The 16903-nt window shown below is 36.3% G+C and overlaps 1 protein-coding gene across 1 annotated transcript in view; it reads right to left on the bottom strand.

The window, feature by feature from the left end:
• CTDP1 (CTD phosphatase subunit 1) overlaps window positions 1–16903 on the bottom strand; it is a 110434-nt gene that overhangs the window by 60367 nt on the left and 33164 nt on the right. Inside the window, exons 9-11 of the mRNA XM_062569888.1 lie at window positions 9917–10058; window positions 7359–7589; window positions 1247–1412 (exon numbers count right to left, since the gene is read on the bottom strand). Coding sequence (XP_062425872.1) covers window positions 1247–1412; window positions 7359–7589; window positions 9917–10058 — 539 coding nt within the window. The remainder of the gene's footprint in view (window positions 1–1246; window positions 1413–7358; window positions 7590–9916; window positions 10059–16903) is intronic.

The raw sequence follows: 16903 nt of genomic DNA, 5'->3' as shown, positions 1-16903 counted from the left end.
TCTACTAGCTTAGTAACATAACCCTTCTTTGAGTTATACAACTATGGCACACACAAATCTAGTGGTCTCCAGAACTGTTTTTTTGTCATAAGACATTTACTTTTTTTTTTTTTTTTTTTAATATCTTTTAATAACAACAAATGCTGCTTCTGTGAAAACCTAAGATCAAATAGCTAAAAATTAAAGGGTTACACTGATCTAAAATTTAGAGTAGATCATCAGAGCTGTTCAGAGTTATTGGACTTTTTCCCGGAAAAGCATCCTGAAAGTCAGCTTAAAGTTCTTCCATGATCTCTAACAGTAACTGAGCGTATCTCAAAATTATAATATGTACATATAAACTTTCTTTCCACAGCAAAACATGCAGTTTCTGTCTCATGCTTTTATTATATTTTTCCAAAGATAGTAAATACTAAGGGCTGTTAATGGCTAGAACCTCTTTATCAACTTTTTACTGAAAGCTGACTCCTGTCTCCATCCTCGTGAAACATCTATGATCAAAGATAACTTCAAGTTCTAAGTCATGCCAATGTAGTGAACTCATGAAAATACGGTATGAAGCTGTAGATAATTTTTTCTATATGTATCATTAAATATTACACAAGATTAGAAGGAAGAATGTAGTTCATTCTGAAAAAGTGCACACTACAATATGTGAAAAACAAGCAGCTGAAGGACAGTCTATAATGAACTTCAAGTTACACAGTTTTGTATGAAAAAGTGTAAGTTTCTGCAACGGACAGTTCTCACCTCATCCGCAGACAACCTGACAACCATCACTGAACAGCACTGCAACTACGTAGCTATAGATAACAAGGTTCCACATGCTCCTCTGGCCCTTCAATTTCTTATGTTTTCTACAGCTCGTGCCATGTTCATTTACAGACCTCTTCTCTCCAGTCCTGCCAACTGATTTGGTCCAGATTCTTTACAGATTGACTTAAAAACTTTTTTTAAAGTGACACCTAACAAACCTAGTAACATGGCGAATCCGGTAATATCTTTATTATGACAAAGCTGTACTTGCATAAACCTCTGCCTTAGAGACCTACTTACATGAAAGAGCACTCTCATTCTAGAGCATAATTGCATTCTAGACTGAATTCAGTCCGCTACAGCTTTTATTCTGAGTTACTGTAGTGGCATACAAGGTAAGTTCACATAAACATAACTTAACAAACGTTAAACTGTTATGCATAATGAGCAATTATTTTGTTAGAATTCTGTCACAGTTAGTTAAGCTCACCTCTTTATCCATACTCTCTAAATCCTCTTTACATAGGGTGTACAGGGGCATTGTCTCAGACATACTTGGCTGGCGTTTCCGCTTAGATGGACCTGGCTGCTCTTCAGTCTCACTTGCTGGTAAGTCGTCTTCTTCAAACATCTGCTGCTGATGTGGTTGAACAACTCTGAAAAAATTCAGAGGGTCTCACATAAGAAAAACTTAATTCCTTTACAGTTTGTCTAGAAATCAAATTCTATACATAGTTTATATAACAGTTGAATATGACTTTCCTCAATATTGCTATGTTCTGTGTTCAGCAATAGAACAAAGATCAGGTCTTCCAAATCCTGCTTTTATTTTCCATCTGACAGCTTAAATTTTTATTCTACCTTTGACTAGGTACTCACTCTCCTGACTTCCCATCATTCTTGTAACTATCACACCTTTTTTGAAGCCAAGAGCCACAGTAGCTGGAGATGCACTTCTCTTAAAATATTTTGAAGTCTGTGCTCAAGTTTGTCTGTCATTTGACAAGTTTATCATTTATGAAATTATTATATTCTAATCAATTGTTTCTTGACCTATGTGATGTGCTCTTTAGTCTCAAAACATATCTAATTCTCAACTTCACCGATAATAGGTGGTTTATAGCAGAAGTAGAAAGCTCATTTCTATTACCTCTATCTTCAGACTTTTCCCAGGTGTTAAGCCCAGATGAGATGTGAAATAGACCCTACTGCTTTTTGGCTAGTGTATTCAAACACAGTAGCATTTTTTTTTAATTTAACTTTATTATCTCATTAGTTAACTGCATTTAAGCCAAACATGTAGATACATATTAAAAAAAAAAAAAAAAAAATCACTGAAAGGGATTGGATAATGACAGCTTCCAGGGAACTGCTGTATAACAACAGTAATGAAAATACTGACAGCATCTAAAACCAGAGCCAGAAACTCATTATTCTTAGGTAACTTTTTTCACCATTCAAGATTTCCAAAACTCTATTTAATAAGTCAAAGGGATATGCTAAAAGTACAGCTAAATACGAACACCTGATTTACTACCACCGCAGCCCCCTGGAACACATTACAGCAGCTCAGAACCACTCAGGGTCCTGTCCAGAAATCTCAAGATACACAGAGTATGAGTGATGTCTGAGGTGTTGTTAAATTAGCCATGAGAGAGCATATGTGGGGCGCAATTACCACAACCAACTATAATTGTGACTATCTAAAAATCACACACTGTTGACTTCTAACCACCCAGGGAGAACCATCAAGCTGTTCCAGGGAGTGGTGGAAACTGAGAAAGTAGACAGTGTGGTTTCAGCTAACAAGAGTTTCAGTGCAGCATGGCTGCTTCTCATCAAGCTTGAATTTTCAAGAAACTGCTTTAGGTAACCCTCTCCCCTCAAAAAACCCCACCCATGTACTCAAAAATTCTTCAAGAACAAACAAATCCGGTCACATAGAAGATTTATAAAATTGCTTCTCCTACTGTGAACATAACAGCTTCTTGAGAAGGCCATCTCGATGAAGACTTTTCTTCTACATCCATTTTTCAAACATAGAATGTAAATTTGAAAACCAGATGAACCTGTCAATTAGGCTCTTTTTTGAGGAGTCATATTTCCTAAATGCACATCCATCCTCTCAGATCCCATGGATAGGTGTAAGAAACAGGAATTCATCTTTGAATGATGAATTCAAAGGGTGGGGGTGGGGGGGTGGAAGAGAGAGGGAACTCCGGCTATTGTTATATTGGGAAAAATTGTGTTATATGCAATGGAAGATATCTGTCAACTCACCACTACTTTGAAGTACAGCAGAAACAGGGCATTTTCATTTTATCATTTCTGCATGCTGCGATTTTCTACGAAGTCAAAGATATTGTGGAAATGAACCAACCAAACTTATTTTTCCATTAGAGATTTTCATTACAGCCTAAACCGTTTTTTCCCTTTCATTCAAACGTTTTTCAAATCCTTAAATTTCTGATCTGTTTTCTGTTAAACTGCTCAGACAATAATTTTCACAAATAGAAGAGGAAAAATAAAGCTTCCCACTATATCTTCCAAAGGGATCTTTAAGTACATGATTTCCATGCTTTTTTAATAGGTATCCTAGCCAAGAGAAAGACAGTGATTTAAATAATTGGTAAAACAGAGAATGACAAAACACAAGATATAAGCATCTTATACTACCGCCTAAAAAATACATGAAAAGTTTGATCATGCCAAGAATTTTACACTTAAACTACATACGGTAGTAGGCAGCCAAGTATATTTTCTTAGACTAGAAAAAGATTTTTTTAAAAAGAAGAACTCACTGTCATCAATATGATAGTATGAATTCCTCTTTTTGCAGCTTCTGTATAATTAAAATCTTATTTATATTCTTATTTTGAATATTTTAGAAAGAACATCATCTTCTTTAGAAAGAAAATCATCTATGGCAAAGGCAGGGTTTATTCTGCATCATTATTAAATGAAAACTGTATTGATAGTTTAATTCCAAAGCTGTTGAACAGTAGGCATAGCTTTGAAGTTCTATATTCTGAAGCAGTAATATGCAGAAATATTACAAGTCTCAGGTTGAAGACTCCATCAGCTGTGAAAGTTAGGTCTACATGGACAGATGTAGCCTTTACTACACACATTGGTCACATTACTATTAACAGACACAAGTGCTTTATTAAAAATAACTGTATTAGTATACTCAAGACTACTGTCAGATTTTTTCCAGTATTTTCCAACTACTACTGGTTAGGAAATACTAGGACTTCCCACCAAAGCATACCAAAAGGTAAAATAAACAAACTACTCTGAAGTTTGTAACAAACATTTTTATTTTTACCAAAGACATTTTCCAGATTTCATATTTTCAACTGCTTGTTACACTGATTCAAATCTAAAAGACATATAAATGCTGGAATTGACATGCATTTTCTAATCAGCTGAGTTTCACGAGTACTTTTCCAGAAGTAAAACAATATTCTGTACAGGTTGGCTGGCACTTGCCAATCTTATCTGCACAATTACATACACGTGCATTAGAACTGACTACACACAGGCTGAGTGCAACATTCAGGGAAATGACAAGCATCTTACTATTTTAGCTCTTGCCCTGATACTGTGTCAAGAAAGTATTACCACCATGAAAGCATGAAGAATATTTAAGGTCTAGTAATCATTCAAACTTAATACTTTGTATTTTTCATTGTCAAATCTGATAACAGTAGCCAGGAAAAAACTAACACTGAGCATGCAAATTAAGACTTGAAATTTTACAAGTGAAATTAGTTTATATGAAACCCCAAGAAATTTTTCAGCCACCAGCATCTGCTTGAGCCACCTGTTGCAACCAAACATTAATGCATCTTTGTATTATTTTGAATCAGAGTACTTCTTTTAGCTTCTCACATGTAAATTATACCCATTCTCTAAACTTTGCCTCATCTCTTACTGAATTACTAGCATTCATCTTGTCTAATAAAGTACACTAAAGACTTGAGGAGGTAGATATTTTAAAATATCTAGGATTGCAGACAGGCTTATGTCTACAAAAAGTGCCAAGAAAGAAAGACTTCAGAACAAAAATTTCTTTTAGATAAAATAATGCAGATTCTATCCATATTGCTTCAGAATTCAAAATGACAGCATCCATATTTATGTTCAAAAGAGACATGGCAAATTAAAAAGCTGAAACTTTGATTAATTTGTACATAAAGAAGTGCTTGCTAAAGCTTTCCTCCCCCCCCCCCAACTATATTAACCTTGCAACTGCTATGCTCTTAACAGCTTTTTCTACCTGTGCTTAAATTCAATGACTTAGTTAAAGGTGTTCTCATCTTTCTGTAGGAGGTGAACATATGAGCATAAAGTCTGTCAGGACACAGAATATACTGCTGTCTACCAAGAAATTGCTACATTAAGGTAATTTTCTCTAAAGCAAAGCACTGTGTCAGATTTAAAATTGCCTGCAAAGCTTGCTTTCTTTCTTTTTTAAAGCTATCATAGATATTTGCATGATGGTGATGATGATGATGATATGGTTTATACAATTTTGCCTCAACTCGTGCTCAACCAATACACAGAAAAACTCTTCATGTTCATTTCTTTGTTATTTTTTAAACAGCCTTTGTGTTCTGCACTGTACTAGCTAAACATCAGAGAACTTAAAGCAGTATTTGATTGCTGCTTTCCTTGTATACTTTACCAAGATATTTCTCACTATAACAATTGAATTTGAAGACAGCTGAACTGCTCTGAGGACTAAAAACATGCTTCAATTTAGAAATCAGCGTTTACAGGTCAGATATTTTACCACTTGAAACAAATCAATGGGAAATAATGAGAAAAACAATTACTTCCCAATGTCAGAAAGCGAGCTATTTTAAGATACACAGTTGCTTCGTTATGTAGTAAAGCTGCAGCATTGATTAATTGGATTTAAGTTCTTATATAGATTAAATCACCTGAACACTGAGCAATGGCAGTCAAAAAAATTAGAAGTGCAATAAAACAAAGGGGTAGGAGGGAGATGCAGTCTCCCTCCACCCTCAAAATCTACCCGGGACTCAGAAACTCAACTAAGGTGCCAGCTGAAGTACATTTTTCCCCCCTCTTTTCCATAGAACAATCAAATAAAGATGCACCTTTGTATTAAAGACAAATAGAATTAGGTGTCATTATAATTTTTCATTCAGTTTTTGACAGAAAAAGGGAGAATAGGCATTGAAAACTATACTTTCTAAAGCACTGAATGATGCATCCATATGAACATAAACCATCTTACCAAAGCATCTTGAAAGTGCCAGGTGACAATTATACACATATAAAACCTTCCCACCTCTCTGCATTTCTCGACAAATCACATTTCTCAATAACCAACAAACAAAAAAGGTTTTTCAGCTCCTCTTTGGATACTGGCTGCCTCTTGGCTATTTAAAGTTTTCCTGTTCATTTAATGTGTCATAGTAAAATACAGATTTTAGAGACAGTTAAACTGGAAAGAAAGGAGACTGGAGAAAAAAAAAGAACAGTGTTGGCAGAAGCAGGAATACTGAAATAAGAAAAAGCCTATAAAAAGATGAAAAATGAGAAAGACTAAATAGACTGGAATAATTTCGCAGCAGCAAGATACAAAGGATACGTAAGTAAGGCATACTAATACACAAAACCTTTACAACACAAGTGATAAAACCCAAGGGAGAACAGGGGGAGAAAAGCAGAAAACTATGTGCATTTACAGTTGTGCTTTGTATTTTTGCAGTTGCTTAGGAGATTGAAATATTTTGTAATAGCTGCTATACTATGATCAAATTTTACAAAGAGAAAAGCTTAGCACACAATTGGATACTTATTTCTTTTTGTCGCTGGAGTCAGTATTACTTGCTAAAGTCTTACTTGATACAGCTACTTAGGAATGAATTTTAGAGATAGATTTTATACATCCTTAAGGGATATTTGTAGCCTTTGTTACTTAACAAACTTCAAGTTTGGCAAAGTCCAGACACAAGCCTTATGTCTCAAAAAGCAGACCTGCTCCTCCTGCTTTAGTGTCTTGATTTAGTTATCTAAAAATTATTGATGCTATGATTCTATTAAATAATATTCAATTTTACAATATTATTTAACAATAGTAAGCTACATTCTTCTTCTCTCATTCTTTATATTTCTCAAAATAAAATGCAAGAATAATTAAGTCAAGTTTACAAACAAAACCAAATGCTATCAGAAATATTTTAAACAAATTTTAATATACTGGATTTGGATTTAAGAGACCATTAGCCTGCCTCACTTAGGGCTTGAGTTATTCTAGTATACTTTAGAGCACACAACAGACTGCACACTACATTTATCTTTTGGGAGTTTATACTTGTATCTAAGTGAGTCATAAAGAATGTAGAATTTTAAGTCACTGACTTCACTAAAGCTAAATGTTCTTTTACTCATAGGCTAAGTATTGTAAGTCTAGTCTTTTTAGGAAACAAACAAACAAAAAAAAAAAAAATACCAAAGACAAGATGACAATCTGACCAAATGCAAAAATAACAGCAGTTAAATTAAAAAAAAAACCCAACATCTGAAAATATAATTAAAGTGATTCTTAGCTATGCTTTATGTACCTGAAGGATGAGTGTTCACCATGGACTGGTAAGGTGAGGGGTGGAGCTGGAGACTGGATGTACATAGACTGTCCAGAGGTCTGAGAGCCTTTCCTGATTAGCTTTCCAGTGTTTGGATCATAAAGTCGAACTTCAGGACCAGGCTGAGACTTTGGATGGATGGGTGTCGGATGAAACAGAGCAGTCTGGAATGTGCTGTGTGTATCAGGAAACGTGGCAGGGCTATTCTCTCTGTTGGATGAAGTTTAGAAAAAAATTGCTTTATAAGTTTAAATAGACTATTTTTAACCAGAATGTCAGAAGACGGGTATTCCCTCTCTCTAAAGGAAGAAATAGGGGAGAAGAAAAAGAAGTTTTTTTCCCAGAAATTTTCCAATCTCCTCCACCCCATCATGAAAGTCTCACTGAATTTAAAACAGAAAAATGCAAATGTCATATTTACATCATTAAAAAAAAAAAATTAAAGGTGCTTTAAAATAGTCTTAACATATAAAGTTGCTGAAGTTGCTTCCAGGTGGTATCAAATACGGTTCGATTAGCTTGATAATCTGCATATATGCTATAAAGAGAAAAGCATGCTTTTGTATCAGATCTAAATCTTTGCTCTTCAACATGGATCAGAGAAAACAAATACATGGTATTAATCATCCAATTCATTTGTTAGCATATACAGCTATTTTTAAAAATAGTTTTTGGAAGTGCCAACAAAAATACTCAGAAATCAGTCTGCTGGAACCGCCATTATGGCATACTATCCATGTATGAGAAAGGATAACAAAAAGAAAGAAAATAGAATCCTAGAAAAAAAAAAATCAGTCACTAATAGCATGTGTACACACTACGAAACCAATGCTATAGGAAAAAATACTAACCATATTGTAACAAATATCAGAAGTACTACAAAACTCAATATATACTTTCATGAACTAGCTTTCTGAAGTAGTATTGCTGTAGTATTAACATATAAAGTCAACCAATTTCAAGCTTATTTATTCTTTTTCCTAGTCTTAAATTCATTTTATATGTAACTTTTCTCAGAGTTCATCCCTCACCTAGTTCATAAGTACTCTGTATCAGTAGAAGTTACTTCAGACAGATTCATTAAGGGGAAAATCTTTCGCCAGGAATTTGCATATTAGGTTAATAAAATAAAAGATTTTGCATTTTACGATGTCCTCACTGACTTAAGTTTGGGGACAAAATGTAAGAAGTTAATGTATATTGCATCTGAAACAAAGAAATATCATCATATCTAAATGAAACAGAAGAGTAAATTAAGATAGACAAAGAGTAACATTCACCTAAACATCAAAAAATGATGCTAGCAGGTCACTGTACAGTTCTGCTAGAAAGCCTGGTGTCTGGCAAGGCCAGGCCTCAGTTAAACATCTCATATAAATATTCCACGTGGTGGTTAAAAAAATCTCGTAGCACTTTTTAAACAAAAAATGTCCTTAGTCAAGTCATAAACAAGCTATTTCTCTTACTAAGTTCTAGGGATGCTAGGTCTCCATCTACTCTCCCATTCAATCAGTGATCTCATTTTCAAATGCTTCTACTTTTTGGTGCATTTGGAATCCAAGACATAAGCACACACATTTTACCCTCCAAAGGATAGTATCTTTCAAGCAGAAAGCAAATCTTTAGCAAATGTCTAGCCTATTCAGTCATTCAGTAACCAGCAACAGTTTAATGCAGAAAATCCAATATGCTATGTATCTCCCTACTCAAACCTGGATGAGAATATTCCCTACTAGGCTTGCAAGATGCTGTTATGCGAACTATTCAAACAAGTGAAGAAGCAAAAGCTGGAACTACACTATCTTGTCATGAGTTATTTTAGCCATTGCATTTTCCTGAAGGAGATCGCTCTTAGAAGCCCCTGACTTTCTCCTTGTTAATGTAGTTTTTGGCTGTCTTATTTCCTGCTTTCCTAGTGCACTCGTTTTTCATCCTTTCTCCTTCAACTCTTTATCTTAGCACCCCAAAACCTCCATGGACTCTCTCACTACTCTCTTTGGCCCTGTACTTTCTTCCAGTTTTTGCTCCTCTTCATGCCTTCCATCCCACTTAGTTTCTTCTGCTCTAGCTTTCTGTTTCTTTTTTTCTCCTCACTGCTAGGACTCAAAAAATGCAATATTCCACAGACTTAGGTTGTACAAGTATGTCCGTACCCGCCCCCCCCACCTACCTGCCTCATTTGGCAGTATGGATGATGCCCCTGCCCCATTGTAGCATTCCCTGTGTTTGTGGGTTAACTGACCAGGTCAACTCTTTCTGTTGAATATAGTTAATGAATACAACTGCCGAAGAAACTTCTGCTACCACAGGTTTCTCTGAATTCTGACAGCTGCTGAACTGCCTCCCAGCTCATTAACCGTCTTCAGTTTAAGTAGCACAGGAAAGGACAAAAACAGAGGGGTCTTTCATAAAATCTGCAAACATCACAGAACTTTCGTCTTGTCAGATACTTTGATTTTATAGCTGCATTAACAATGTAAGTTGATTGTATGAACAACCTATTTTCATGACCCCTATTCCTCTAAGTCCCCATTTACCTGTGTGTTTTGATGTAGTCATCCTTCAAGGGAAAAAGCTGTTCCTCAACCTTGTCCCAGCGCTCTAAGCAGCTCCAGAGCCAGTCAGGGTTTACAACATGGAGGTCTTTGCAGTCTTGAGCTTGTCTTACTTTTTCTGTGCCTATTATGAAGTCAAGCACAATATTACAGTGTTCCCAGACACACAAAATGTAGTTTCAGGTACACATCACTTTAAGTAGAATATTTTATGAGCAATCTTAAAAAACAAAAAAGAACAAAACAAAAAACCCCACAACCAATGAAACAAACTCAACTGATAAAAGTGAGACATTATATAGCACGAAGTCCTCTGTCTCAAGCTGGGTGAAGGCATTTGTCATTTGCTGGCGTACTGGCACTGGAAAGAATTCTACTAAAATTAATTCCAGTAGAAAGCCTCTACATTTTCATGTTAACTAAACAAACAACAGCAGTGCAATTTTGCATTTCATCTTCATTTAGGTTCATCAGAGTCTAATAAGAAATGATCTTCAATGTTGCTCAAGCCTAACATACTAACTTGCCGTACTAGCTTTCCTATACGCAGTCTTCTGTATACACAGTATGCTATTCCCTTGTGACCCTGCCGCTCTACTCAGCCCTGGTCAGGCCTCATCTCGAGTGCTGTGTCCAGTTCTGGGCTCCCCAGTACGAGAGAGACATGGAGCTACTGGAGAGAGTCCAGCATAGGGCTACGAAGATCATCAGAGGGCTGGAGCACCTGCCCTACGAGGAATGGCTGCGAGAGCTGGGCCTCTTCAGCCTGGGGAAGAGAAGATTGAGGGGGGATCTTATCAATGTGCACAAGTACCTGAAGGGAGGGTGTCAAGGGGATGGGGCCAAACTCTTTTCAGTATTGCCATGCAACAGGACAAGAGGCAACGGGCACAAACTGAACCACAGGAAGTTACACCTGAATGTGAGGAGGAATTTCTTCACCGTGAGAGTGACAGAGCACTGGAACAAGTTGCCCAGAGAGGTTGTGGAGTCTCCTTCTCTGGAGATCTTCAAGGCCCGCCTGGACGCAACCCTGTCTAACATGCTCTAGGTGACCCTGCTTGAGCAGGGGTGGGATTGGACTAGCTGATCTCCAGAGGTTCCTTCCATTCTGTGATTCTGTATTGTTCAGCAGCCAGTCAACTCCGCACTTTCAGCTTGGTGTAAGCCAAATCAAAGCAGACAGAGGATTATTTAGTGCCAAAGAGGAACAACAAATGTTAAGTTAAAGATGGCAGGCTAGTATGAAGTCCACAGGAAACCATCAGCAGTGCAATACAACAGCAACAAAGGTAATCTCAAATTCTGCCTCGTGGAGAAACCAGTATAGAACAAACTCAGCTTTGTCAAGAAGCACCATAACCAGTGAACAAAAAGCTGCCAATAAAATAAAAGTGGAAGTTAATCTTGCAGTGTAGTGTGTTTGTAGAAACAACCTACTGTCCAAATGCTGTGAGAATGCATTTCTTATATTGTATCAAAACAAAAAAACAGAAACACCCAGAAAAACTAAAATCAATTATGATACTCATTTCAGCATTGATCAGAGACAAACAGCAGAAGGACTTAATGATGGGAGATAACACAAAACTATATAATCTGTTAGTGAATCATTAACAGATATAACCAACAGAACCACCCTCATCCCTAAGGACTCTGACCTGAAATATCTATATACTTATTAGACACAGTATTTTTACACTTCAAGGACCTGGTATATTAGGGACATAAGGATATGATAAGAGAACTTTCATCAGTTTGATGCTCTCATGGCTGAAGGCCACTATACTTCCTTTTTGTTATATCGCTATCAATAATATGCAAATAAGATGAAACACTGCAATTTAAAATGTTCATCAAGCCCAACCATTTGTTCACATTGTGTATTCGTGCGACAGCATTCAAATACATTTAACACTGCAAACATTTGTTGTTTAGAAAATGGAAATAAAAGGAGATCTTCAGGACCTGAAGGCAGGAATTAGTTTGGCAACTTTGCCCTCTCTTTCCCCATGTTAAAAATCTTGCTCTCTGAACTGAAAGTGAAGAACGTGTCAAACGGTACCACTCAAGGGGAAGCCTGCCAATGTTTTACAAGGATCTTGGGGATTCCTGTTGCAGATACTCACATAAAAACACAACTTAACAACCCAGACTAAAATTAAAAACTTTGACTAATTTCTTAGCAAGTAGTATAAATTAAAGTATTAAAAATCTACTTAAAGCTACGATTTATGACTCCTTGGTCTATTCTTACACATATGCCTTCAAGAATGAAGCCTCAAGAGAAAAAAAAAATTCTGACTAGTAAGCAAGAATACTAATTTCTATGTCATACATTTAAATTAAAGAGGATAAATTAATTTGGTTTCAACATTGTTCCCTGGAGTTTTATCTGCACAACTGCCATTTATCAACATGACTTTGTTTCTATTAAAATGCAAGTTTTGAATTCCTGTATTTCTGCACATCATTTGAAGATCAGAACAGTTATTAGCAATATCTAACAACGCATATACAACCGGAACTAGGATCTACCGGGGGAAGGAGATGAACTTAGGATTGACCTGACTGGTTAGATGATTCAGCCTCTAGTGTGTAGAAATTACAGAAGTCTAAACACAAGCAAAGGGAAAGAGATCATCATCTTTTTGCAGAGAGGTGAAAGCCTCCGTTTTCCTACTTTATTTTCTCAATAAACAAACAATCCCTTGCCCCTAAAAACCCACAGGCATATAACTACCTTCTTTCTCGAGGCAAGTAAGTTTTCTCAAGTATTTGGATTTAAAAAGAGCATTTCTTAGGGATGTTCTATGCATACACATTTTTCTACTTTCAGTAGCAAAAGTAAATAATTTTTTAGTTGAGGAATTAAAAAGTTAAACAGAAAATTTAAATCTTTTCTCTACACAAATATCTTTGCAATAAAAACAGCTGTTAAATTAAGATCAGACTCTAATGAAGATAAATTGAGTATTTAAAGATGAAGCTCTTTCTAAACCACAAAATTTAGAAATGTCGTATTATAGACTTTGCTGTGAAATAGGAGTATGATCACTGCCCAGCAAAGACTTGTTGGAAAAGCTTAACCTTAGAATTGCAATAATGTTAATGCCAGTATACATTCGCTGTTCAAGAGATTATAACTGGCTAAAAAGCAAAACTCTTGCAGACATATCTCAGGAGGTCAGCACAACGAGATTGTTCATCCATCTTTGCACAAGAAATCTGTGTTTTCTAATTAATCTTCAGTTACAAAAATAATTAGTAATACAGACCAATTTCATGCAACATTGGCTGGAAATTAGGTAGTTTACAGTGTCAGAGGCAGCTTCCACAGAAAGTTTTTATTTTTTTAAAATAACCTCAGTAGGAATTGCAGAAATATCTACCATTAGAAAGTTCTATTTAATTCATACATTAGATATTTTTCTGAGGAAAGACACAAAGGTATGAAAGGAGAATCATATTAAGAGAGCTAGGAAAAAAACAAGAATTAAAGAAGTGAAAAGTTATTTTGATGAAAAAGAAAAGCAGCAATGACATCATAATATGAACAAAGAGGTGCAAATATAGCCATTTTGGAAAGAGTGCCAAGATCAGGTTCGTAAGTACAGACGCACAGAAGTAGTTTTAGGGAAGGAAAAAAGAAAAACAACAAAACCTAGAAATCCAGTGGGAAGTTGTGCCTGGTATTAGATACTGGATCAAATATCAAACATGACTACCAATAGCACTCTGGGGGGAAAAAAAGAAGAAAAAAAGCAATCAATAAAAACCCAACCCTCTGGAGTGGACTGGAATGCAATGTACAATAGTTACAGAAGGATTTCATAAACATACCAGAACACTTAACCAAAGTTGCTGGTGCAAATAGACCGTGCTTAGAATACCTGAAGAAAAGTCATCTGCTTTCTTACTACATCCGCTTAGTAAAAACACATAGTTTGGCAAACTAAAGATATTCCTACCCCTTTTGAACTGCACTGCAAAGAACCTAAACATGAACTATGAAAACACACCTTTATATCATGTTAAGTCTGTGTACTATGTGAGGAGATAGTTTTCTCCAAAAATCTTTAAATGGAAGATTCTGCATTGCTGTTTTGCCAGGCACCCCATCTTTTTGCCCACTCCGTGCACATACACATTCAATGTTCATACATATGATTGTTTCATACTAGAGGTACAATAAGGTTCTAGATAATTTATTTTTCAAGTCAACAGGATTACAATTAAACATGAAAATGAAAACCGAAGCATTTTTACAAAACCGTTATAGTCTGAAACAATAGCTCTGAAAGGGATAAGCCATTCTCCAAAGGTGCATTAATTCAAAATTAAAGTTGGTGACAGCAACAATAACATGTAACCAATACCACCTCTCTACTCAAAAGCTTTACCTTTCTCACTGCTACAACAAAACTTTCTGCTTCCTCCCAGTTTCTATGGCCGAGCTGTCTACTGCATGCCAGTAGGCTCCAGCATGCTGAAAATACCATGAGGTAACAGATAACCGTGTCATCTCAAGGGCTGCCCTCTATTTCTAGCCAACATCTTGAGAAATCAAGATTTCATACATATGATGTTCTTAGGCCAAGATTTGGTGGAACACCAAATCCAGTTGGATTGGGGAAACAGTATTGTGTTACTCAACATCCTTGCGCGCTCCTTGCCCTTTGCCCTAAGCCTGCTTATTGAGAAGAAACAAATACTTCAGCAGAAAGGATTTTGATCTATCCAAACAATAATACTTCTAATGGAGCAAACAGCTGAAGCATCCAGCTGCCTAAAAACACTAGAGAATTCTGTTTTTCTACACTATTTGTTTGCAGTATTGTCCTCTAATCACCCATTGTCAAATTCTAGTCTAAAATTACTGTTAAAAAAGGCATATGTGCTTTCTCTATGAAGCAGCTAAGGTCCAAGTTTATCACATCTGCCTGCTGATGGGATACAACTAAGAGTACACAATATCAGGAAGAGATTGCTTATTTTCAATATTTATAATCAGCAAAAGAGGAGATAAAACTTATTCTTCCCCTTTTCTCCAAAAATATATTCCATTTCTGTAAGGAACACAGAACCTGAAGCTGTTGGTTTACAAAGTTCCCGGTACTAATAAAAAACTCTGTGCATCCACCAAACATAACCATCTCACATAAATAATTTTACAGTCACACATGCAGAATTATGAAGCATGTGCATGAACAATACAAAACAATAATAATTTTGGGATTCCTAATGAAAGTATAACATGGTATTCATTTGGATATAATAAAAGCATACAAACTATTTACTCTTCACAAGGACATGAAATGTGCAAGGATGTCCAAAAGGAAAAGAAGAAGAAAAATATAAATAAATATCCCCCCACCCTCCCCCACACACAAAGAAAACACCATAGAAAACTGTCAGGAACGCTTGACTGAGACTTCAAAAGTTGGGGCAGGGACCCACCACTTCTACTATTCAACTTTCAAGTAGAAGTTTAAAAAAAGAAGAAAATCCTTCATTAGCCTTGCTAACTTACCACTAAAAAGTGACCCAAATCAACAACTCTTCTCCGCAGCTGTTCTTCAGGACATACAGTTTAATATGAAGTACACTAGGCATTTAAGCAACAGAGATAAATGAGATCTAAACTTCATGTTTACGAAGACCAAGAAGAAATGTTATAACACATATTTTGGCTACATATTTTGGCTGCAGGTAGTGCAGCCCAACAGGGAGAGCCGCAGAGTGGAACAGTCTGATATCCATATCCCACGTATTCTTGGGAGTTTTGCTTCGGACTGGCCCTACTTGGCCCTCAGGCTGAATGTCCACGAGCTCGCAGCTGAGTGCGCCCTCCAACTCGGCTTCAGCCGAAAGGTATCTAGTGTGGAGGTTTGAGACTGTCCCACGATGGACCAAAGTACTTTAAAAAGAGTAACCAGGAGATTCATTGCAAAAGCACTCTCCCGATTCCAACATATTAAAGTCAACATACCTTTACAGCAATATGTGACTATGCTACTAGATATTTCCTGGAAATGCTGATTTCCAGAAGTTCTTTCTTCTTCAGACCATTTTTATAGATAAATCTTCCTGCTTTATGATCAAATTCTGAAGCTCTGCTCCAGCAATACTAACCTAAGAAAAATCTTATAGACTTCAGTGTTCTGTCCTGCAAGAATTAAGCAACCACAAAGTGGTGATAGATGCACCGTTAGGTGGCTATATCTAGAGTTAGTTTTAACACAGCACTATGCTTTGTCAGGAAACAAAATAGCCTTAGACTACGAATGCCTGATTTTCAGAGCAGTGCTTAACTGGGTATTTTTTAAGCTTGGACATAGCTGTGATGTGTCCATAGCTGTTTCCTCAAGCATATTTTGAAAGGCTATGTCTGGCTAAAGAACTTAAACTCATTCATAAAATAGGCTAGGAAGGCTTTAATATTGCTAATAGCTTGGCAGCTTTCTCTCCCTCCTCCCTATGTCAGAGCTGGACTTGAGAGTAAATACTTTTGGAAGCACACAGATGAGGATGAATGAAAAAAGCTTGGTTCACGGAACAACCGTCATTTTAGGCAATTTGATATTTAATGAACTTAAGCAAAATCTGACATGTGCTAAGTCAACAAGAATAAGGAAGCGCTTCAAACTCTGGAAAAATACACAAAGTGAAGTATCTCTTGAAAAAGAAAAATTGAAGGCCTAAACTCATACTTCCTACCCCACTACAGTAATTTTTGAGTGACCTGAACAGCTTTATCTTCTCTACCAATAAAAACTCAATGTAAAAATCAACTACAGCATCTTTCATTTGTTCAGCAAAGAATATAACAAGGCTTATGAAACACTTAGGTAACTAATTAATCAGTATATAGATGCATCTGCAGTATGCAGATGTTTCAACAAATGAAGTAAGACCTATACAGCCTATAAGCAAGTTAGACGGACTAAAGGTAGCCTTTTGTCAGTC

This window comes from Rhea pennata, chromosome 2 (assembly GCF_028389875.1).
Source record: "Rhea pennata isolate bPtePen1 chromosome 2, bPtePen1.pri, whole genome shotgun sequence".
In the NCBI taxonomy this organism is placed as follows: Eukaryota; Metazoa; Chordata; class Aves; order Rheiformes; family Rheidae; genus Rhea; species Rhea pennata.
This window is presented reverse-complemented; position numbering and strand designations above follow the sequence as displayed.